Source organism: Thunnus thynnus, chromosome 18 (assembly GCF_963924715.1).
Source record: "Thunnus thynnus chromosome 18, fThuThy2.1, whole genome shotgun sequence".
Taxonomy (NCBI): domain Eukaryota; kingdom Metazoa; phylum Chordata; class Actinopteri; order Scombriformes; family Scombridae; genus Thunnus; species Thunnus thynnus.
Window position 1 is genome coordinate 23,283,656 of NC_089534.1, and position 25,094 is coordinate 23,308,749.

Below are 25,094 nucleotides of genomic sequence, written 5' to 3' on the forward strand. Positions count from 1 at the left end.
AACCGAGCAGCACGTCTGGTCCTGACCTGATCAGTCAGACAGAAGGTTGAGGGAACGCCTGCTGGTCTCTCCTGGCTGACAGTGGAGGAAAGGCTGGTGTGACGTCTTTTAATCTTTTTCTGGTAACCTTCTACGTGTTTTTTAAAACAGCAAAATTGTCTTTTCTCAAGAACAATCTTTAATAGAAAAAAGAACTATTATAAAACTAGTCAATTGATGATCAGATAACCTGGTAATAATTTACCAGAAAATCCCTGAATACGATTACCTTTAAAAAGAGTTTTCTAATGAGTCATCAATAAAATGAAGGCTATTCTGACTGATACAGGGTCTTTTTAGTTCATAGTGAAGCTTATTGTTCTATATTGTATTTGTAGACACCCATGTATGGTCATTCAATTGCTTTATGTACGCTGCAGTACTGCTGACTATATTACAAACTAGTACAATCTTTTACTTTAGTGTATTTGATTCACATTTGATTTACATTATCACATGAAATTATTGTAGTTTTTTGTTTTCATTATTTCTTCCTTATTCCAATGAAGGACCCAGGAAGAGTAGCTGTTGCGCTGATAACAGCCAACAGGAATCCACATAAAAACATAAATAAATGACAACCCATCATGAAGTCAGTCAAGAATTGTCATCTGTAATATCGCCATCATATTTAACATACTAGACTTGGACATCAGCAAGCTTTTAAGTGTGTCTTTAGAACATCCTTAAATGGAATTCTTAGACATTTGAACACAAACACGAGCCCAGTTCTCAAACAAACAGGAAAGAAGTCAGTGTTTAAAATATTGTGCCGTTTTTATTTTTGTGTAAAAATCACACAGCTGCTAGTTGACTCTGCAGAGATACAGTACATCCATGCAGTTAAACATCTAGGATCCCACAGCCAAGAGAGAAGGAATTAAATAGAATATTATTTCGCTGTTAGTCAGCAATTAATGCAAATTTACATATGAGTCCAAAAGTGTGTATCATATACAATATACAACACAGATCTGGGAGCAAATAGCATTCAAAATCCCATCAAAGACTTTGTTACGACTGATTGCTTCTGCCTGCCTGGATTGCCATTTGGGTTTAAGGATGAGGGGGGAGCTGTTGTGCTAGCAAACATAAATCAATCCCACATGATGGTATTTAACAGGGTTTTAAATGGTATTAGATCCAGGTCTGGAAACAATATAACACACACACACACACACACACACACACACACACACACACACACGCACACGCACACGCACACGCACACGCACACACACAGCAAATACATCATCGTTCTTAACAGCAGAAAAAAGAAGGCGAGCCTTGATACAACAAGGAAGAGAGGTCAGTCAGCCACCGTGGAAACCTGAACGCCAGTCGGGGGGGTGGGGGGGAGTAAGGCTTTAGAAGACGGATTCTTCACAAACACACAGGAAGCTCCGGGGGACAAAACATCAAATAAAAATGAACTAAACAGGACAGGATCTTTTAGGGCACTGGCACAAACACCTTACAGTTTCCAGGTTGTACTGAAGAAATAAAACTCGAGTGGTTCCTTATTTTTTTTTTTTTTCTTCTTAAAGCATCTACTTTTTTTTTTTTTTTTTAAATATATGCGAAAGACATTAACAAACATGCAGGTTAAAAAGAAAGCGAGGAGGAGGGACGTAACACATAAAAATACAAAAAGAAATGAGAGGTGGGTTAAAGTTCAAAGTGCAGTTGGGCCATTCAGGTCTCCCATTCTGTTGACTGGTCTCCGACTGTAATCCTGTTAAGCTTCGTCTACACCCAGAAAGGGTCATATCTTGGAGATTTCGGATGCCCTGATACAACACTGATCTGGAGTTAACTTCCCTCTGGAGCCGGGACCGGGGAGGGGAGGGGGGGATGGCGGAGAGGGGGAGCGGACTGTTTGTCAGTACCAACAACAACAACAACAACAAAAAAAAAAAAAACACAAAGGCAAAATGAATCACAAACATACAGTAGATGGTGTTCTGGAAGATCTAAGATACAAAAAAAAACAAAAAAACAGAGTATACTGTTCACACAGTTGCTACTATCATAGTACAAACAGCTAAGTACAGTTGGTCTGTGGAGATGTATCGCCCCGTACTTGCATAGTGCTGACTGTCCGACTGGAAATTGGAAACTCTATCCGCACCATCAGTTTGGATCTGTGCACGTGTTTGCCGACCGAAAAGGGAAAAAAAAAAAAAAAAAAAAATCACAGGAAAACTTCTCCCCGATCAGCAACACAATTCTTCATAAATGCCGCCTCCTGCAGTCGAGCAGCTGAAATACCTTTAAAACCTTCAAGTGAACGTCTTGTTTTGCTCTTCCGTACAGGTGAAGTTAATAACCACTGCAATCAAGAATGAGAGGTTTTAAAAAAAAAAAAAAAAAAGAAAGCTGAATGTTGATCCACAGCTATGTTTGGGAGGAAAAAAAAAAAGAAAAACCTGTAGGAAAGGAGAAGAGGTTGCATTTTCTTTCTTTTTTTTTCTTTTTTTTTTTTTTAAAACACATCCCAAGTAGAGGCGAGAGAGCAGAGTTATAGTTCAGTCATTTGGCATAAGGTTAAACCATTCAGTCACATTAATCCCCAAACACTGTAACATGAAGGAAAAAAAAAACACACACACACACTCAAAGACGACAAAGCGCTTTCGTTCGTTGCATGATGCCGTCAACCACACACACACACACAAACACACGTAGACTTCAAGGGGGCAGTAATAAGAGGGAGGTGGGCTGAATTCATGTCACAGGATGAGTCGAAAGCCTTCACCATGATGATTGGGCCAATAAAGGCCTCACACAAACACACACACGCACACACAAAGTCCTGTCCAGAAGCAGCTTGGTATATTTGCTATAGTCTCTTATAGAGAGACCGGCCACACCAAACTCCAGTCAAAAAAAATGTTGTTTTTAGTGTTCCTTGCTTGGTAGCGAAAGCGGATTCCTGGTTCTGTTTTCAAAGCGTTTAATATGTATTGTAGCGTGTCTCTGTGATCTGTTTTTATTAGATTATTTTCAGGATAGTGGAGCATCAATGACATCGGAGAGGCAAATGTCAGAGTCCTGTTGTCCCACCATTGTTGTCCAGTTTTAAAACAGCCATTTAGAAGACAATTAAAGGAACAGTTTGACAATTTTGAAAATACTTCTTCGCTTTCTTTCCGAGAGTTAAATGAAAAGATCAATACCGCTTGCCGAGGGATATTTCCAGCGTGTAACTCCCAGTAAAGCCACAAATGATCGTTTTCATGTTTCTTCTGTGCGGATTAAACGAACAAAATACGACTAAGGCTAATCTCATTCAAACTACAATTAAAGCACATGAAAGTGGTATCGAGCTTCTCATCTTTAACTCTCAGAAAAGAAAGCAAATAAGCATATTTCCCAAAACTGTTCCTTTAAATTTACCCAACAAGCCCCCCGTTTTTTTTTTTTTTAATAGGAGTTTGGTGTAGCAATGTCTTTGCCCCACCCAAGAGAGAACAACCATACTGCCTCAAGTAAGTCGCCGAACAGGAACACAAACACAGAAACGATCACACACACACACACACACACTCTGCCTCTCTTCTTCAGTCACTCAGAGAGTAAAGTAATCAGACACCAGCGGTTTGTCTTCACACCCAACTCACAGTTGGAGCGTCTTGTCCGCCACTCCTAACCGTTTCTCAGCCAGCCGTCGTCCTCGCCTTCACCTCTCTTTAGAGAAAATCGAAAAAGTGCCAGTTTGTAAAAGTCCCCGCCCACCCGCCCGCCCACGCTCCTCTCGCTCCCTCCCCCTTGTGGTAAGACTGTGCTCTCGGTCCTTCCGCTTTGACGATTGATAAGTGTGTGATTGAGCGAGAGAGTTTTAACGGAACGCCCTGCGGCAGGTCGGAGCCTTCAGGGAAAGCCAGGATGATGGAAGGAGGTAGGGAGGGAGGGATGGATGGATGGGGGAGGAGGGGGGAGGGCAGGGGGCAGGAGGGGGGGAGTCACACGGAGGGCCCAGCTTTGCTTCGGATGAACTACAGCCGAGTTTTCCTCCTCATGTTGGTTAAAGATGAGAGAAAGGTCTGAGCTGCTCCAGCTGGACTTCCAGAGATATCCTCTCTTCAAGCAGGTCCTGAGAAATGAAAAATTATGAGCGACTTTTTTTTTTTTTTTGCCAAAGAAGGAAAAGACAGACAAAACGTTTTTGAGCATAACCCTCATACCTTCAGCTGCTGCTGCAGTTCACTATTAAGTCGTGCCAACACTGTATTTGTCTCCTTGTTTCTTCTGATTGAAGCTTGAATTGCCTTTTTGTCCTTTCCTACCGACCTGAGGACACGCAAACACATTTTTACTGAAGTGTTGACACACAAAATCAACTGTTAACAATGAACAAACTCTCATTAACCAACACAAGTTTCCTACCTGGGGATGGAAGGCTGAGTGGCCAGGACGGCGGCTATGACGTTTGATTTCTGAGGACCGTGCTGCTCATCTTCTGGTCGTAGCTCGTCTTCAGACTTCAACCTCCGACGCACCGGTTTGGGAGGAGGAGCTAGCGGGCCAGACGAGCCCTTCACCTGACGGGAACACAAGACAAAACATTTTCTTTTATTTTCCATTTCAAGTTCTCGTCTGTGTCTTTTAACTGTTAATAAGGAAAGAGCTTTCAGTTTTTCTTCTGTGTACTTTAAAGTGTTTCAGGTGTTTTTTAAAGTAATGTTCAGAGGACGGTGACATACAGAGTTAACAGTGGTTGAAGTTCTTTCATCTGCTTGGCTATCGCTCTTCACTGTTCTCAAAGGACCGGCGCCCTCTGATGATTTTTCCACCTGTGGACACAACAAACATAAACATTACACGTCAAACTCTCAACTCTGCACTTCAATAGCCCTCCAGACTACAACTTTTGAATAAATACTTCTGAGAATCAGCTTTAGATTTGTGGCTTTTGTGTGAAGAATTGGTGAGATTCATATTTGAGCTTGAAGGATAAGAGGCTGGCAATTTTCTTCTCATCACATTTGCTGAATGATTAATGGCAGAACACGCAGTAAACTATAATTTTATCTAAGTAAAGAATATCTGAAATAAATCGCCGTGGGCCTGTGTGACTTATCTAATCAAAATGGTAAATAAAACTCAAGTGATAATGTAGAAGATTAGGATACACAGCCTTGTTTCAAAGTTAACAGAGCACTGACTGCATCATATGAATCCTCATTCTGAATGTTTTGTATTTATATCTGTTACTAATGAAACTACTCTCAGAAGGAGGAAGGTTGGACTTTTCTAGCTTGCACAGTTATCAATAAATTAACTGCTGTTTGCCATCAACAGCTAACAGACTGCCTAGAAGTAGAGGAACACACTCTAGGTAACCACCTACCTGTCCAGACTCGCTGTGTTTGTCAACCTCCGGCAGGCTGGAAGGCTGTTCAGATGCAGCGAAGGCCTGAAACTGACTAAAGTCTGCAAAATTGGGCTGCTGGGGAATCTGCTGGGGGGAGGTGGTGGTGAGGGCGGCCCCGCCTCCCGGTGCACCCTCAGCCTCTACACGATGGCCGGTGTGTGGTGCTGATGTCTAGAGAGAGGAAAGAGAGTGAGCAGAGTGAAGGCCTTTATATTGTGGAGATAACTCGCTCCTTACGATTTGTTGCATAGGAGTGACAGAACTTTCTGTATCTGAACGCATCATTGCTGCAGGAGTCGAGTATGAATTCAAGATGAGGTAAAAAAAAACGGTTTTCTGTCTCACCTGCGTAGGTAGAGGTCGAGGAGGCACAGCAGGCGGGTAAGCTATCGTAGAGGGTTGTGGTTGTCCCGTGGCAGATGCAGCGGCGAAGGTGCGGTTCATGTCCAGAGATGAGGAGCGGGAGTGAGAGGGGTGAGGCCGGGGTGGAGGGGGAGGCGGGGCTGTCACTTTCAGAGCTTCTGGAGACGTACCCGACTGAGACCTGAACACAAACATTTATGTTTCTCGGATAGAACACAAATATTTACACTGCCTGTTTACACTGTCTGTGTGATTTATCAGAACATGTGTTAATCCAAGTGGAAAGATGCTCAAAGATAATAAAAAATATTCATATCTATAAATGTCTGGACTAACTGTCAAATGGAGATATGCTAATTGGGTGTAAAGATGTGTTACATTCACCATCTGTCAAACACAACCTATCAATGTAATATTTACTGTATATATTTTACAGGATTGGGAGGGAAATTGGTTGGATGTTCAGGTTACTTCCTGTGTTGCTTTTTCTGTTTGTTAGTTTTGTTGTTGTTGGGTTTTTGTGCCTCTTTCTCACTGTTTTGCTTTGTTGTCATCATGCTCAGATGGCAGACTACATACATTTCACAGTCTCATTTTGAGCACAATAAAAGATTACATTAAAAAAGAAAAAAACAAACAAACTTAAAACCCGCTGATAACAGTGACGAGGATATTACATTACATGAGCTGTAAATGACAAGTGTGTGAAATATAATATATTAGTTGCCTGATGTATACAAAACACAAGGTTTGGTCCTCAGTGCTTGTCCTACAAAAATATGAAAAAAAAAACAGATAAATGACATCAAACTATAGCCACTAACCTTTGTCTTGTGATTGGCTCCTGGTCTGAGGTGAAGGAGTCAGAGCTGCTGTAACCATCACCTTAATGGAGACAAAAAACACACCCCTATGAAAACATGCTCAACCTACAGATCTGTAACACAGTGTCAACACAGAACATGATGAAAACACTGAGTAGTTATTATAGTTGTTGCAAATATTTTCTGCAATTGATGATGCATCTGAAAAGATCAGCAAAGAGTTTCATTAAAAAAAGAAATATGCTAGATTAACAGAAGCCCGAAATTTCTTCTGACTTAGCTCTCATACACCAAATCCTTCTCTCTGTGCTCTTTCTTACATGTTTCCCCTGGTAAGAGGGTTTTTTTTTGCCTTATTTAAATCGAGGGTTTAAGGACAGAGGATGTTGTATTGCTGTACAGATTGTAAATCCCCCCCGAGGCAAATGTGTGATTTGTGACACTGAGCTATTCAAATAAAAGTGACTTGATAACAGTAATGGAGCCAATTTATTCTCTTCAGCCACGCTGGTGAAAAGGTACCCATTTTACATCTTGTACGCATAGAAGTAAATCTTTACTTCAGCATGAGATCTCATGAGCCCATCGTTTACTCACCTACAGTGTTTGCAGGTACAAACTTCATGGCTGCAGGTATTTTAGCTTCTTCAGACAGTTCTGGAGGTTTAGCCAGCAGCGGACTGGTTGGGTGGTTGTGGTCTGAGGATTTGAGAATTAACAGGGAAGTGGAAATGATTAAACATCCTGCAGTCAATTATGCAAATGAACAATTTTACTATCAGTTTGAGCCCAAAAGTATCTTCAGTAGGAGCTATAATAAACCTGACCGCAAAATACAGCATGTTAAGGATAAAAATAATCCTGCTTGATTATGTTTATGTTTACTGACAACAAACTTCATTACGTGTCCCACATCGCAATACAAACTCAGCAAGGCACCCGGTGTTGTGAACGTCAACATGCACTCCTGTACTGACTGTACTGTCAGGATTAGTTTAAGACCAAACAGTGTCACACCACAACGTTTTCACATCTGTCTTCTGTTGCACGAGCGGCTCAGATTTGATTTTCTTTCAGTGTGGCTTCTAATGAAAGTTTTAAAAATGTTTTTCCTTCAGTTTAGCTTTAAATCACAGACACATTTCAAGCATCTTTCTAAGCTATCCATAAAAAACCAAAGGAATGATCAATGGAAAATCTTGTCTCACAAGCTCATAGCTGCACACAAGTATAATATAAACAGTAACTGTTTGTCTAAACACATGAGGTCTGATTCATCTAGTTGTGAATTATGATGTGGACAGTCAGCCGTGAGGCACAGAGGCTGTCTCACCGCTGCCAGTCCTCTTCAGCTCCATTTCCTGCATGTGGATTTTACTGGGCGTCATCCGGATGGGAACTGGGTGGACGATGGCGGTGTCCTGGAGGACAGACAGACAGAGAGAGAGAGAGAGAGAAAGAAAGAGAAAGGGAGGTGAGACAGAGAGATTTATGAGGGGAGACAGACATGTTTCACAAAAGGATGAGTGATTTGTGGTCCACAACAGGGCTGTTACTATCAATCTGTCATTTATTTCCTCAGTTAATCGCTCAGTTTTTTGGTCTTTTAAATAACAGAAAATGGTGAAAACTTCCCAAAGTCCCAGCTGCAACCTTTAGATGTCTTGTTTTGTCCCAACCAACAGTCCAACCAAAAGATATTCAGTTTACGGTCATAAAAGAGTGAAAGAAACCACAAATATTCACATTTGAGAAGCTGGAGTGAGAGAATTTGGCGTTTTTTATTGAAAATGACTCAAAACAATAAATTGATTAGCAAAATAGTTTGCCATTATTTTTCTACCAATTGAATAATTGATGATCGACTAATCATAGCAGCCCTAGCTTATCAGTTTACTTTATATTCCAATCCAGGGTATGGCAGTGTTGGTCAGACTGGGTGAGCTGGTTGGTTGCAGCACATGTATGTAGAGGGAAGGTATCATCAACATCACTATGTGTTATTCTGTCTAAGTAAAACATCTCGCTGATAGGTGGAAAGACGCTCCTCGTCTTTATAAGCTGAGCGACAAAACAAAAGAATAAAAATACTTAAGGAGTTAATTATTGTTTAAGTTCTGCCCACTCAGACTCAATTTGATTTTTTTTTTTTTTTTTTTTTAACGCTGGGATTTCTGCCCAGAATTACAAAGCAGTGAGAGCCAATTTCTCACAGTGGTAGTCAATACTGCGCTTTCTGCCAGATTAATTGTGCAGCGCTATTTACTGCTGAGAGGAAAACAAAAGTCTGCCTGAGGGACAAAAAAAAAAAAAAAAAAAAAAAAAAAAAAATCAAGAAAAGACTTGAACAGTCCAACAGCATCACTTTTTTTTTTTTCTTTTTTTTACACAAAGTACTTACACCGTTGCCACTATATGGAAAGATTTATCTGTCACATTCTGCTTATGTACTATTGAATGGTGGATGTCACTGTAGAAAAAAAGGTGATGTCCAATAGAAGCTAAGCCAGCCAAATCACAACATACACTTGCCACTGCTGATGCAGCGGACTGCACTTTGAAAGATCATCATGCACAGACAGAGTGACACAGAGAGAGACAGAAGAGAGAGAAAAAGAGAGAGAGAGAGAGAGAGAGAGAGAGAGAATGCATAGAGATCCAGAGAGGGTTAATGTCTGTCCATTAATGGTGAAACCATGCATACTAAGTGATTGACTTACAGGGTCAGCTGGTGCAATGTTAGAGTCAAATTGGGTCAGAGTTTGTGAGCTGGAGGAGCGCTCGCTAAACGTCTCCCACTGCTGCAGGAGACAGACAGACAGTGAGAAAAAACATGTCAGTCAGCCAGTGCAGTGACATCACACATTTACATCATCAGTCTGAGCCACTACCGTGATGTGACGTCATCAGTCATCGGGGGGAGATGACATGGTGACCTGACATCAGCATCAGCAGGCATGGAAACAAAAAAAACCCATCCAGCAACATCGCTGACTTTCATACAGAAACAGCAAGCTGCTGCCACCACAGTCCAAGAAGTGAGAGAAGAGGCGCTGAATTATCAGTAATTATGTTTGATAATGAAGAAGATGAAGTGGTGATCAAATCATGATGGATGGATGGATAAAGAAAAAAAAGCAGCTTAACCTTATTTAACCCTGAGCAATTAATTAAAGATGAATCAAATGCAAACACAGCAAAAAGAAATCATACACGGAGCTGAAAATATAAGTAATGGTGTGTGTGTCTCGTGTGCATGTGGGAACCTCGCTGCTCTGGTTCATCTCTGGCCAGGCCTGGTTGAGTGAGGGCATGGAGGGAGACTTGTTGGGGGTGACCTCCACCGGGGAGGCCGAGTAACCAACGTCAGCAGTCGCCTCCGGGACCTCTGTGTACAAAAAAAAAATTAAACACAGGTTAGAGGATTCCTTCACAATAACCAAAGACATAAATAATAAGGTTTAAATGGTGACAAAAAGTGTTTCAGCTTTTTTAGGCTTGTTTTTTTTTTTTTGTTTTCACCCCAAAAAGTTGCATAAAACATCCCAGTCCATTCAAGTACAGTTATGCTTTTACCTATAGGGGAACATTTTTTACATGTCTACAATGTTTAAAGATATGACTGCTCAAAAATCTGGTATGGTTCTTTAAAATCTTCTGAAACAATAAGTCAATTAGTCAATAGTCATTATCAGTCATTATCAAGCAAAAATGCCCCAAAATTTGATGGTTCCAGCTTCTCAAATGTTAAGATTTGCAGTTTTTCCTTGTCATATATGTCAGTTAATTGTGTATCTTAACATTTTGGACTGTTAGTCAGATAAAACAAGCAACTTCAAGACATCACTGTGTCCTTTAAGAAACTGTGAAGGCCATTTTTTCACCATTTTCAGACATTTAATAGATTAAAGGATTAATCAACTGATTGGGAAAATAATCTGCAGATTAATCAATAATGAAAATCATCGTTAGTTGTCGTCCTACTTTAAAAGAATCTTATTAGGATTTAGTGCCGCTGGATATAACTTCCTCCTGCGAGTGATTTACTGATCAAAGGACAGATTTAAAAGTATGTCACTGCTGTTAAATACGAGGGTCTGGTTTGTCACTGAATCAGCAAAGGAAAAAAAAAAAAAAGAGCGTTTTAAATGTTTGAAATATATTTCCAATGAAAGGTTATAAAATGAGGTGGGATAGGACAGAGCTCTGTAGGGAGGGAGCAGAGACAGTTATGGACTATTTTCTTATTCATAAACATGAAATACTAGAGCTGCTTTGCCGGTGAGATCACCATCCGTTTAGCTTATTTACCATTTCTGTGTTCAAGGTTCAAGGAGTAATGTTGTAGTGCCAAAAATACCACTTGTTCTTCAGAGGATAAAATACTCAAGTCAACACTTGCAGTTATAAAACAGAACATTTTTGGCATGCACACTAAATTTCAACAATAAACAAACAAAGAATTATGTTTTATTTGACAATCTGTGTCTAGGAACACTGAGCTCCACGCCAAAAAATGCTGTTATGACATATCTAGAGTAAACAAACTGGATGTCAAGTCATATTTAATAATCGTGCTTATTGTGACTGTCAGCTGATGAGTGGATGTCATTATAAAACGGCAGCAGAAATGTATTGCTCACTTGAACCATCACATAGTAAGATGCAGGTTTTCTACACATTGACAACTTTGTTACCTTACAGGTTTTATGAGGCCGGGAAATAAAAGGGAAGAAATAACAGAGCGGGTGCAGCAGCGTACCTGCTGAGTCATCCAGGTCAATCAGCTTTGGCATCAGGCTCTCGGGCAGCTTTTCAGGGAGGTCGTAACCATTCTTCCTGGCTACGACCAGGTGGAAGGCGGCGCAGAACTCGTCCAAGGTCAGCGCTCCGTCTTTATCGAAGTCTGAAAGCTCCCTTGAAAACACACATTAGGCAGTGAGTCTGCAGTCTGGACAAAGCACAATGTAAACAACCAGCTAGCTGCAGCAGAAAAAAGGGAATTATGTTCATGAAGACCTTCGCTCGGGCTTTATTTTCACTGCATTGTTAAAAAACTTGACACCTGCTCGGGGAGCATCGGTATGCATTGACAGACAAACTCCATGTTCACACTACAGTTGAATACAACGTGTAGCGTTTCACACAGTCGACTTCACACTTAGCGCCGTTGTGAGCCGGTGATACTAGTAGCGACGAGTCCTGCTCAAAACAAGTTGTGACAACCAAAGTTGAGGCTTCCTCCTACGCAAATAAGCCAGAGAATGCTAACAAGAGCTGACAGCTTGTTTTTGATATGCAGTAATTAACGGTACAATGATCCAGGAACCGTTTATTCCCCTTCAAAGCAACGGCAGCTTGGTAGATTAGGGTCTGACTTGGTCGACGCTGAGGCTTATTTTCTTCAATAAATAATTTAAACAAACTTATCGAGTAGAATCCTAAATATTTGCTGGCAATAACTTCTCAAATGTAAGGAATGTGAGTCTTTCTCCATTTCATTTCACGTATTAATACATCAGTAGCTTCCTTTTGTGAGACTACACAGTAAAGACATGCTTCCAGTTTCTGAGTTTGTTTTTATTTTTACTTAAAGAAAAGAATAAAGATGATCCTAAAGGGTTCTTGCATAATGTCCAATACTGGCTCTCCATATCTATATCTATTTTACATGTAAGCAAAAATGACTGAACTTTCAAAATGACAAAAGTGAACATCAGAGTAGCCGAGACTCACCAAATATGTGACAGCTCTAAAATTGGTAGTTTTGATTTGGTGAAGAACTCTTTTGCTGCTGAACCTGCAACACATGGAGGAGGAAGGAGATTAAATGACTTTGTTTTTACAGAAAGCTGCTTCTTTTTGTGTGTGTGTGTGTGTTTTTTGTATTTTCCTACCAGGTATGAAGCCGGTAAGGTCTGGCTGAATGGTTTTGAACTGGTTAATATAATACTGTCTCTGCTCGTCCGTTATCTTCCATGGATCATCGTAGCCGCTGGACTGTCGCTGGATCTCATTGGTCGTCGCTGCCGAGGCCACCGTTCGTATCGTTGTGCTTTCCTGAGAGAGGCAACGCGGGACAATTACAGCACTGATTAGAAGCAATACACTAAAGTAAATAAAGCATAATAAAATCCTGATTTGCTTGCAGTAGTTTCAGTTTGGACTGTAAACACTTTAAACTGTAAAGAATGCTCATAAATGTGGTACAAATGCACAGCAAAAGGTTTTATTTTTATTGGATCAAAAACTTTCTAGCTCAGTAATAGTATTTAAGAATAAAAAAATAATAATAATAATGTAAGAAACAAACAAGTTACTTCAGTTTGAGTCTAGCAGATAAAGCACAGATATAAAACGTTGGCTGACGTTTGAGGTACAACTGCGGTTTGTACAACATATCATGCTTAATGTGTGCAATATGAGACGGCACTTTTTATCTGACCAAAGAGGTTGATGAGCCATAATAGAGTCATAATACTGTGCACAGTCATTCTCGTAACTTGTTCATCTGTATTCACTACTAATTGTTATTATCTCCTCTTGATCAGCGGGTGTTAATGACTCAGCAACATGTAATCATATTTGTCACCACAGACCCTGTTTCTGCCATGCCATGAGCTGTTGACACCGTTTGACGGCTGTTTGAACTACTTTGTTGCACGACTAGTAGTGTGAGTTTCTAAGCGGGTTGAGCAAAGACAGATTCTACTTTTTTTTTTTATCGTGGTAACGATTGAGCTGATCTTCTCACTCGCTAGTGTATGTTGGTGAGAAGAAAAAGACTTGGGTTGGTTTGATTTGAGGCTAACGGCGTTTTCAGACCTATAGATTGTTTTCTCTGGTTCAAATCAGTGGATGAGTTGGTAAACTCCCCCCCCCCCCCACAAACCGCTCCAGAGTTTGTTTTTGGTGCAGTTGTTTTGGTCCGCACCAGAGTATGATCGCTGTGTTCAGACCTGCCCAAACAAGATGCATCAAGGGGAAAACAAACCAGAGTCTCATTCGACCGGATGCAGGTCTGACAGTGGCCCTAGAACCGAGATCATAAAGCAAGCGTAAGGCTTCCCTACCTGTACTGACGAGGGGTGCATTGCTGGGAGCGTGCTGGATGGCGGGGTGTCTGCTGTGAAACTGACCCAACTTTCCTGTCCTGGAAGAGGGGGCGAGTGCGACGACCACATCCCGTCACCGGACACTGGAGCTGGAAGGAGGACAGTAAATGTACGGTGATGTGCCATGACATATGCAAAACAAATAAATGTGTTGTAAGTGTTATTAGGAGGAGATTACAGAGATTTTTTTGCAGGTCATGTGATGTCCACTTTGTTCCTCTAGTGACTAACTAGAATTGCAACAGTCGATCTAAGCAAACATGATTTACAGTATGTACAAGCTGCAAAGAACAGGAAGCATCATAAACTGCTTCATATTCTGACTCTTTCTCACTAAAGTCACAACTAGTAGCAACTTTCATTCCACATCATGTTTTCTTTCCATTATGCCAGTCATTGTTGTTGTCATTAGTGGTTTGCTTAAGTGAAACCTTGCCTCTTCCTTGCGCTAATCCTCAAAATGTTGTAGATGGTATGCATTATCCTATATTTTTTCAACTTCAAAAAAAAACAAACACACTCCTCTCTCCCAAAAAGAGGCCAAACATCATTCGCCTTGAGGCCTCTTCCGATTGGCTTTAATTCATAAAAGATGCTCATGTAATTAATATTAAGGGATAGTTATTACCCCCCCCCAGCAGGTCAGAGGATGTTACCTGTTTGTGGTTCTCTGAACTGCGTCCAGACAGCTCCGGTTGCAGCCACCACCGCCTGTCTGTCTGGATTTCCTCCGCTGTGCTGCCGTTTGTGTTTCCTCCAGGAGGGAGGGGAGGTGGGGGGCGACTGGTGAGGGGAGACCACCGGGGACGTCGGTTCAGGCTGCTAACAGATGTACAACAAATCAAAACACACATAATATGTATGGATTTTCTTTTTTTTTTTTTTTAGAAGGAATGTAAACAACTGGACATTTAAAAAGAACGGATATCTTAACACTTTCAAATCTTCATCTGACACACAACGAAGAAACAGAAAATTCAGCGTGCAGCAGTGCAGCCACGACGGTCTGATTATGGCTTCCTGTTATGGGTGTTAACTTTCAGATCGCTCCTCAAATACTATAAGATTTCAATCATCCAAGCCAAGAGGAGGCCAGTAAATGCAATAAGTTTTTTATCTGTTTTCACGCAGCCCGTTGAATGGAAAAACAGCATTTCACAATAGATGCAAATAGACTCGAGGAAGAAGACTACATACATAAATGACGGGCAAACACACTGCTGATGAAGAAAACTTTAGAGAGTCATTTGAGCAATAAGCAATCAAACAGGAAACACAGCAGTATTCCAACAGCATTATCTCTAATAACTGCTGGATCCAGTCGTCTGAGGAAATAAAAAAGGGAGTGAAAAATGCTTTCCAAAAGATAGATAATAATAAACACATATTTAATGTTCTTAGCAGTACCAATTGTGGGGGAAAAAAAAGCAGTTTTGTCTTTATAAATCTCCCCTAAGCCCAACTCTATATCCTTATTTACACTATAAGTACTATAAGTAGAAGCCTGCACACAGATACAAGGATTACACACCTGTGTTTCTATGCTGGGTGCCAGAGGCTGGATGACCTCGTGGACAGGAAGCGTGGTAGATGAGGCGGGGCCTTTCTTGTTCTGGTGACCCCTGCCTGGTGGTCTGGGTATTACTGCAGTGGCAGAGGCTGGGTACATCCCCTGACTGTCTGAGTCCTGGTAGAGAGCAGCGTGCCTCGCCTCTGCCTCGTTCTTCCCCACCACGAACCTGGGCAGCGGCAGGTCCTTAACTGGAGAAAGAGGAATTCATTCAGGAGGATTAAAGGAAATATTTCTTTGTTATTTGCTGATGAGTTTTGTTTCTTTTGCTCCTTATTGTGTTTATCCGTTTTGAGGATGGAGGTCTGGTTAGTTCAGTTTTCACGGCTTTGTTTGTCAGTTTGATTTACACACTGTTTGGATAGTTTAGTAGTTTGAGGGGGGTTGGCTCATTGTGTGGTTGGCCCAGACTTCCTCCATCTTTTTGTTCTGTTTTGGTTAACTTGTGGCAATTCTTTTCAAATAAAAAAAAAAAAAAATCACTCTGCTTTAAAACTAATCTTCTAGTGTGGCTTCCTCTTTATACGTTACTGGTCACAAGGTTGAGTCAAATGTTTCTTTTGTTGTGGCTTTAACTCAGCGTTTTTGTCATGTGTGGGTTTGGTAATGTAGTTTTACTACTTTTTGTGTGCTGTGCCTTTAGGCTTTTGTTAATGGAGTTTAGTGTGGCTGCCTGTTTATAGGTGGTGTTTTGGGATCCTCTTTGGTTTACTGTGCGTGTTTGTTCTTGTGTATCACTTTGTATGCGGAGTCGTTTTTTGTGTTCTTGATTAGTCTGTGCGTGTTATTTTGTTATTTTGGTTTTGCCATACCGCTTTGGTTGCACAATGGATTTCTCTTGGTGTGTACAATAAAATGCCAGCATGTTATTTTTGGAATATTATAACACTTAGATGGCAGCGGGGTAGTGGGTTTCCTGCTTTTGAGTTGCTTTGTTAGTAACTGGTCCTGCGTTGTCGTTCCAAATTGGTGCTACAATGGAGTTTAATCTGGAGGATTGTGTTAGTGTGGAAAGGTTTGACATTCCTATCAGCAGGCGAGGCAAGACACAGGTAATAAAGGATCAGCTGGTGTCTACTTCAGTGGGGGAAGGATTGTTGTCAGCTGGTGTGGGCGTGCAGGGTGTGGTTACTTCTCCTTAAATCTGAGGAGTCTTGCTAAATCTTGCTGAACAGGTGAGATTAAAAGAGCTTGAATCAAGAGTTGCGTCGTCTAGATCTAAAGGAGTAGGATATTGATTGTAATCTTGAGGTAAGAAGACTTGAAGAAGAGACTAAGCGTGTGTTGCGTTTAAAGGAATTAGAACTTAATGCAACCGTGTCTCCACAGGCTCAGCAGCCTTCATCTGAGAGATCACCTGCTTTTGATGAGAATATTCTACTTTTTCAAGAGGATGATGATGTTTTGTCCAAAGCAGCGGTACAGGGGAGGATTCTCACTCAGCTCACTTTCCTGAAGCTCAGCGTGCCGACATCATGTAGTTGATTTTGTCACACAAGCCGCTGCTTTCTGATGTACCTTCATGCACGACAGTCTTGCAACATGATATTAATGTAGGTGACTCACCACCGATTAAACGGCATGCATATCGTGTTAATCCTGACGAGCGTTTTTTCGTTTTAGAAGAGAGGTTGAGTACATGCGCGGGATTGCTGAGCCCGGTTCCAGCTTGTGGATGGATGTGTTGACTGTGTTGGCAGTGCCTCGTATGTAACCAAACTTGATTTGCTTAAAAGGGTACTGGCAAGTCCTGTTAACTGACCGTGCTAAGGAGATTTCTTATCTTTCTTGGGTATGAAGCCTATATAGATGACTTGGTAACATACTCTGATTCCTGGCAAAGTCACATCCAGCAGATAAGGGAGGTGTTTGAGCAACCTGACGCTTAACTTAGCAAAATGTGATTTTGGTCAAGCAACTGTGGTCTATCTGAGAAAAGTAGCGGGCTGAGGTGAAGTGCGTCCAGTCCGGTGGAGGCAATCCTGGCATTCCTTGTTCCTGGTTCCAGACGAGACCTGCGCCGCTTCCTTGGGATGTCTGGCTGTTACAGAGGGGTTTTTGCAAAAACTGTTCTGTCATCGCAGCGTCGTTAACTGACCTGTTAAGCCCAAAAGTTCAGTTTTTTTGTGGTCTGACAGTTGTTAACATGCTTTTCAGCGGATTAACACCCTGCTGACTAATGCTTGTGCTTGCGGCGCCTAACTTTGATCAGCCATTTAAACTGACAATTGAGTGAGTTGGTGCAGGAGCTGTTCTGCTTCAGGATGGTGCTGATGGAGTAGAACACCCAGTGTCCTACTTCTCCAAAAAACTTCAAGCGTCATCAGCGTGCTTACTCTACAGTTGAGAAAGAGGCCCTTGCTATGGTTCCCTCATCTTTTTGTTAGGGTTAGGTTTGTTTGACCAGATCTCCAGACTCCCATAGTTTTGGTTAATTTATGGCAATTTTTTTGTAAATAAAATCATTTTTCTTTTAAACCAGTCCTAGGGTACGGCTTCCTCTTTATATGTTGCTGGTCACAAGGTTGAGCCAAATCTTTTGTTGTGGCCGTAACACTGATGTGCTAATCAATAAATAAAAATGTGTATTATGAAGACATTTACAAAGGAAGATACTGATTTCGCAGTTAACCACAGGTACATTAAAAAAAAAAGAAGCACCAAACAACAAAATGGACTCAAAAATGCCGGCTGCATCATCAAAAGTTGTAGTTAAAAATTTGCAGTGTTATACTGAACAGTGCTTGACATAAATGAGTAATATTGGCTTCTCATTATTGGCCATAATTGAATGGGAATACAGTGGTCAACTTATATTGAAGTATGTGAGGCAATGCTACTCTTATTACACAAGACTGAGACCAATTACAACCGAAAGAGAAAAGCTACTGAGCTCATCAAATGAATAATGTACTAAAATGCATATAACACCCACTAATTTGTCAGCCTGATCCTAATAACATTTGAACAAATGATCTGCAGTCAAGCTGCGGACGCCTTCAGAGTAAAAAGATCCGATGCGTGGCGACCCAACAGACCTAAATGCACGCAGCAGAAACACGGGACCGACATGTGCTATGAACAGTCTTCTAGAAAGCACTGAATCAACATTATACTCATATCCCACATTCTAAATTGTTTTTCTGGATGTTGACCATTCACCTTTGAAAGCTTTACCTCCTGAAATGGCTTTTGACAGAAAAACAACTCAGTATCACTGCATGACCAAGGTGACCTGAGGCTCTCCAACAGCACAAAATGTAAACCAAACTGCATCTCAGCTGCAGCCTGAAGTATAAAACTAATTTATTATATCTACTTCTGAGACAGCATTAATCCTCTCCTTCATGTTAAGAGAAATAATTTTTTTAAAGTTCAATCTAATGACCTTGACATTGTACATCATGTCCATGCTGCTAAGAGGAAGTGGCCTTGGTGCTTCCTTATATTGTTTATCAAATTATGAAATCATTTCAGCAACTTATGTTGCAATACTTCAGGCCAAACAAGTAACTGCTTTTAGTAGTAAAGGGCTTATTTGAGAGAAGAGAGAAACACAACTTTGCAGTCAGATCCTTCAGGGCTTAGACTACACACTGTATTTAGCTTGGTTAAATAAAAACCAGTTGAAACAAACTCTTACTGTTAGTCACCTAGTAATACAAATGTTGGACTACTGCAACCACAAGTTTGCTGTCAAATAATATATGCTAGGGCTGGGCGATCAAACAATCTTTATATGGGATCACAAGAAACATTTATGTCGATAATGATGATAAACTTTGGACATTTTTTACTCGATATGGATAGATCTAACAGCCTATCACACAGCAGATATAAACATGACGACAGCCAGTCAGACTGCGGTTTTTGGCCTTCACATCAAAGTACACAACCATTTCCTACCGCAGCCAACAAGGCTACGCTAGTGCTATCATTAGCAGGACTACAACGATCTGGAGTGTCCATCTCGACTAAAGTAATGTTAGCTGAAAAAAAAAGTCACATCATCACACACTACCGTTTTAACGAGGCTGCTTTGACTGCAAATGCAAAAAGCTAAGCTAGGCTAAGCTCAAAGCTAGTAAACAGCGTAGCAACAAAAGGCTAGTCCACTGGTGTTGTTTCATAAAGATGTAGCATAATGACTGGATTACTATTTTGCAATTTAACTCAAATTTCTACCTCTAAAACATTTGAGAGATTTAAACCAGAACATAATATCTTGATCCATTTGTTTACTTTTTTTGTCTTGGTTGAACCTCTATAAATATTTGACATGTTTGCTGTCCTGCCAAAGACATTTGATGTGATAGTAATCACAGTTTTTAGTTTTATTTTCTTTGTTTTAATAAGTTACAAGGCGAGCTAACTTGTATTGTTTTGTTAAGGCAGATAAAGCATGTTTGCAAAGTTAAATGTTAAGATGTTATTAAATATAGGCTATTCTTTTATCCCATTATATATTCTAAACCAAACCATGTTTGCACAGACAAATGTTTACATTATGTTATTCTATTTTTGATGTTAATAAAGGATAAAGTAAAGTTGAACTTCTAAAGTTGAACTAACAAACTCTCTGGTTTCTTCAGGCTTCAGTCATTATCAGGATACTCTTCAAACTGGCAGCATTATAAAATGACATATCGTGATAAATACCAATATTGATCAATATGGAAAAAATTATTGTGATCATATCTTTTGCCATATTGCCCAGCTCTAATGTACGCTTTATGCTATGTTTAGTTCTATCACTTTCCCAGATCTCATTAGGTAACACAGACTGCATTCTTCCGAGCTTGACACTAAAAAACTTCTCAACTACTCATTGCTTCCTGTCTCATGAGCACCTCAAAATATTAAGCTCTAATTCTAAAATATAAAATATTTTTGCCAACCTGGATACGCAAAAAGATTAAAGCTAAACAGAAAAATCTGGTGGCATTTGTCAGAGAACCTGGTGTATTGTCATATGATGGTACTGAATCTGTTCCTGCTGGTGTGAGAGGTGACTCTGCAGTAAGAAAAAGCTAAAAAAAAAAAAAGTTCAACTGTCATCGACTCACCCGAGTTGAGGCTTTCCACCCTCAGGGGCAGCCCGGACTGGGCGATGGCAATGAGCTTCAGAGCGATGTAGAACTGGCTCCGCCCGAAGTGACCCAGCCGAGTGGCTCCGCATAGCTCTGTGATCTAAACCACAACCGCAAACGAAGACAAGGAAGAAACAGTTAACAACCTCGGATTAATCTGATATTAAAAAAAGTAAAGTCAGCGATTCTACTCCAACACAGTTTTTTTGTCAAATTCAGCGAATATCTCCTCACAGTCCCGCTAGCTGTCCGTTCTTTGTGTTCATACACAGCACTGGCTCTGTAAATGGGCATGCAAACACAGTGGCTCAGAGAAAGCCATGCAACACTACTCGGGCCAATCAGCAACAGGGGGCATTGGTGCTCGTGCACAGGACAGGGGGAAGTCACCAGAGCAGCTGTCTGTACGGGGACATGACAGTCTCCCGTCTCCAGCCCTCGTTGAATGGTGGGAGAGGGCTGGAGAACTGGAGAGAGAGAGAGAGAGACCTCGGCCAATTCACATAAAGAAATGTTTTCTCACGGAACAGATACACTTCCATTTTATTAAATGTATCAATTCACACTGAATCCGAGAGTCTCACAGAGACCCCCCCCCACATCTGTTTCCGTCACATTTAGTGAAACATGATTTGAGCAGGCAGCTGTTTCAATCACACAAATATCTCGCTGTATATGTGTTTTCAACTTATTAACCGTATCACGAATCAATAAATACAAACACAGTTGATTTCTTCCCGTGGAGCTGACGTGAAAATGATTTTGGTTCAGTATATTTCTGCTGTCAGTCATCCTAGTGAAGGCGGTTCGTCCGGCCGCTGTCCTCTCAGCTCAACCAGGAGCTGCAGCTGACAGACGGCTGCTTCTGCGGACGGAGACGCTGAACGCAGGTAGAGTGAGATGTGAGGAGGCCGCAGAGAGGCGGAGAGTGTGGATGGACTATTGTGCTCACATGAGAGACACATTTTTTTTCCTCCACTCGTGATAAAGTGAGAAGAACAGAAGTGACTCTACAGCTGAAGCATCGCTCTGGAGTCCGCCATATTTCTCTTTCGGTCGTCACCGTGGCAATGCGCGTCAATGGATTTTGGGGGGGGGGGCGGAGCTTCTGAAGGAGCATGAAGGAGGGGTGTATGTGTGTATGTGACAATTCATACCTTAGAAAGACGTGGACGTAATGAAACAAACATTTAGGGTTTCCTTTGACAGTAAGCTAAACCATCGATCCATAATAACGTTCTTCACTGCTCTATTTCACAGCACAGAGACTGCATGAATACAAACTTGAGTTATCAAATATGTGTTTCAGATGTGGTATAGTGGTGGGCTCGCTCTTGCATTGTACCTGGTCATATACAAAACTTTGTACCTTGTGGTTTGACTTCTTTGACATTATGACAAAACTTACAGGATTTACCTTCCCATTGGATCTGCAAATTTGCTTACTGGGGAATCTTACAACCATTAGTGCTCATTCAAGAAACTCTCAAAAAAAAGTTGTTAGAAATAGCTTTATGCATTGCCAGGAGGTGTATCGCAATGACATGGAAGTCTGATTCACATCTCCTCATAGCTAGATGGGTTTTGGAGATGAATAGTTGCATTCTACTTGTAAAGATCACATATTCTCTCAGAAATGAATACAACATCTTTCTAAAGATTTGGCAACCCTTCTATGGACACCTTGTCAACGCCTGTATCAGATTTAATATAAAAATGTTATCAGAACTGATACATCATTAGTCATCTGAATAAGCTAGGATTGTTTACATTGTCTCTTGTTATTTTATGTTGTATTTATTAATATGTTCATTTAATTTTGTCATTTTCTTTCTTTCTCTGTTAATTGACTACTACCTGCTCCTTTCAAGTAAGGTCCTGTGGGTGGGACATGGAGGGGATCTGGAGCCATCTTTGTGAGTTTGTGTGTATTTTGTATGTCTTGTTAAATCTAACACACACACACACACACACACACAAAAACCAATAGACTAAACTGTTTTCTTATCAGTGGACACAAGCAATACTGTAAACTCTTGATATTTTGCACTGAAGTTGTCCAAATACTTATTGTGATACAGTTTGACACATAACAGGCACAAGCAACAGTCTCATTTCTTCTGTTGGTTGGCAGATGATCAGTGGGTCTCACCAGTATATAAGCCTGATTATCAGATATTTTGTTGTACTTGACATCATGCTGAGCAGGCTTAGTCTAACATGGTAGATGGGACAGTCCCAACAGAAAATATAAATTGTATGGAAAGGTGCACATAAGTTCACATAAGTGTGGCTGCATGAAAAAGAGCAGTATATAGACACCAATTAATACCCTGGGAGTTGAACTTCATAACATTAGGGTGACTCCTCAAGTGACACAACACCAACAGCCCGCCACAGCTGACTGATCCCTTTCCTGCTGACAAAGGACTTATTCTGTGTATGTGTGGATACAAAGCACCCGTCGCTTTACTCAGCCTGTTACAACACGACACTAGCTGTGTGTGTGTGTGTGTGTGTGTGTCTCTCACAGACCACCACAGTGTTCGGTGTACATTTTGAAAGTGGAGGATTACAACACTGCTTAATTCTTCCACCACACAGCTCCCCTTGTTGACCTTGAAAAGGATGCTGACTCACAAACTGCAAATATTGGCCTGCTGAGAGACCAGGAGTCACAAGAATGGGCTGCTGCCGTTTAGCAGGCGACGGACAACTCAACAGTTTGAAGACAGAGCAAGGAAGGGACCGGATGGCATCATGTGTGGTGTGACCGTAATAACCAACATAGTAATCTGGGGCGGCAACTAACGGTTGTTTTCGAATAATCTGTTGATTATTTTCTCAATTAATTGGTTAGTGGTTTGGTCTATAAAGTGTCAGAGAGTGGTGGAAAATGTCAATCAGTGTTTTCCATAAGCCCACGGTGACGTCAAATGTCTTGTTATGTCCCGATTAACAGTCCACCACCCACAGATATTCAGTTTGCTGTCACAGAAGACCACAGACACCAGGAAATATTCACATTTGAGAAGCTTGAACCAAAGAATTTGGAAATTTTCTTCTTCAAAAAAATGACCTCAAACCATTATTGATTATCAAAATAGTTGGCAACTAATCAATTAATCGTTGCAGCTCCACTGCAATCTGACAGGAAGCAAAATACATCTGTGGTTAAACACATAGCTACAGGGATTGTGACAGAAATAAGTCTCCTCAGACATGGATTTATAAAAAGGCATTTCAGATATGGTGGTAACTTCTAAATAGCAGATTGACAAGTGGACACTGCAACACTGGGTCTGCAGTTCAACCCGGTGGCGAACTAAATAGCAGATGTTGATTGAATCGGAAGACAGGAAAGAGTGGGCAGGGAGCTGAAGCAAAGGGCAAGATTTGCGAGGTTGTGTAACTTGTGCACATTAGGCGCTGTTCAACACATGCCAACAAGATGATATCTGCAGAGAAAACATGCCAGCTTCTGTTTATGTGTATAAGATGTCAAACAGAGACTAAATGTACAGCTAAGGTTAACTAAGTGGCTGTCTCTGGCTGAGGAAGCTAACACTAGCCAGAAGAAGGTGTGTCTCTTGCTGCGCAGCATTGCTAACCACCACAGCTAACCGTAGCTTAACTGACTGACAGGTCAAGCTCTGACAGCCAGGCAAGTCTGTAAAACACACATGAACACGGCTACGTTTGGGTGCAGTCTTGGGCTCCCAACCATAACAGTTTAAAGCTGGCAGTTCATGTCGCTAGCTTACCTGCAGGACAACTTCGCTGGGTAGCTGGGCCGCCCGGAAAAGGTCAAGAACTCTCCCGTTGGACGCCACTTTCTTGGTGTTGTCCGTGTCGCAGTAAACGAACAAATCCGAGTAATATTTCTGCTCGATATCACTCAACGTTAGACTTTCCATTGTGGCACCAGTCGAACCTTAAAAGCAGACTAGTTGGCTGTTGATTAGCCCGTAAGCCAATGGCTGGGGCAGGATCCAAAAAATGGGCGAGACTTCAGGATCCCAACTTAGCACTAGCTAACGTTAGCAGCAACAATGTTCGCCGTGTCGACCTGGCGTCGTCTGATCCCCACTCTCTGTAACAGTCCCGAATACTAAAGAGAGCTGATCACCATGTAACGAGTCAAATAAGGAATGCTTTCACACACTTATTCACTTAAGTGAACTTGTTGGGCCAGCCAAGCCAAGTAAGTTAGCCAACAGCTGGCTAGTAGTGCAGCGAGCTAACAGCTACCTTGAATCAAAGTCAGCGGCACTAACGTTCAGCTAACTAGTGCGTCCGCCTCCTCCGTCTGGATCTACCGCGAGAATCTCACGTTACGACACGTCTTCTCCCGTTAATCCGTGATGGGGACGGTGCCTCTGCGTTTCGCTGCAGACGAATTCCTCTGCGGGGCCGCTAGAAGTAAAGTTTCAGGGTCTTTGGGTTCCTTCCTCTAGTAATCATAGCCGCCATTCCTACCGCCACTGTCAAGCCACTCAGTTGACAGAAGACTTCCGGTGGGATTCTTCAAATTTGACTGTTTTGGCAAAATTAAATGAAAATGACTCTTTGAGAACAAATGTAGTGACATTTCCACAGGCTGTCTTCCTGTATGGCTCATGGCTGGCAATCAGGTTAAATGGGCAACTTCCATGCTGTTTTTTCCACTCCGGTCTTATTTAAAGATGCAAGGAGTTTGACTCCAGTTTAGTGGCT

The 25,094-nt window shown here is 41.4% G+C and overlaps 1 protein-coding gene across 4 annotated transcripts; it reads right to left on the reverse strand.

Annotated features, from left to right (window-relative positions):
• Positions 1–797: 797 nt before the first annotated feature.
• Positions 798–24,874, reverse strand: reps1 (RALBP1 associated Eps domain containing 1). 4 transcript variants are annotated; one of them, XM_067571823.1, is made up of 19 exons: positions 24,143–24,874; positions 20,355–20,478; positions 15,250–15,479; positions 14,375–14,537; positions 13,677–13,807; positions 12,501–12,663; positions 12,340–12,403; positions 11,366–11,520; positions 9,870–9,991; positions 9,324–9,404; positions 7,937–8,024; positions 7,201–7,302; positions 6,604–6,664; positions 5,762–5,960; positions 5,393–5,587; positions 4,746–4,835; positions 4,429–4,583; positions 4,227–4,332; positions 798–4,135 (listed from the first exon to the last, which is right to left on the reverse strand). In XM_067571823.1, exons 1-19 carry the CDS (start codon positions 24,293–24,295, stop codon positions 4,067–4,069), a joined length of 2,451 nt encoding a protein of 816 aa, XP_067427924.1. In that variant the 5' UTR covers positions 24,296–24,874; the 3' UTR covers positions 798–4,066. The 4 variants fall into 4 exon arrangements, with proteins under 4 accessions (XP_067427924.1, XP_067427923.1, XP_067427927.1 ...); XM_067571822.1 differs by having other exon boundaries at positions 14,375–14,540; XM_067571826.1 differs by lacking the exon at positions 9,324–9,404.
• Between the last annotated feature and the right edge of the window lie 220 nt (positions 24,875–25,094).

Coding starts and splice junctions, on each gene's coding strand:
- reps1 (XM_067571822.1), bottom strand. CDS start 24,295: ATGGAAAGTCTAACGTTGAGTGATATCGAGCAGAAATATTACTCGGAT. Junction 13,808..14,374: donor GTTCAGAGAACCACAAACAG/GTAACATCCTCT, acceptor TCCTCCTTCCAG/CTCCAGTGTCCGGTGACGGG. Junction 9,992..11,365: donor TGACCTGGATGACTCAGCAG/GTACGCTGCTGC, acceptor TTTTGTACACAG/AGGTCCCGGAGGCGACTGCT.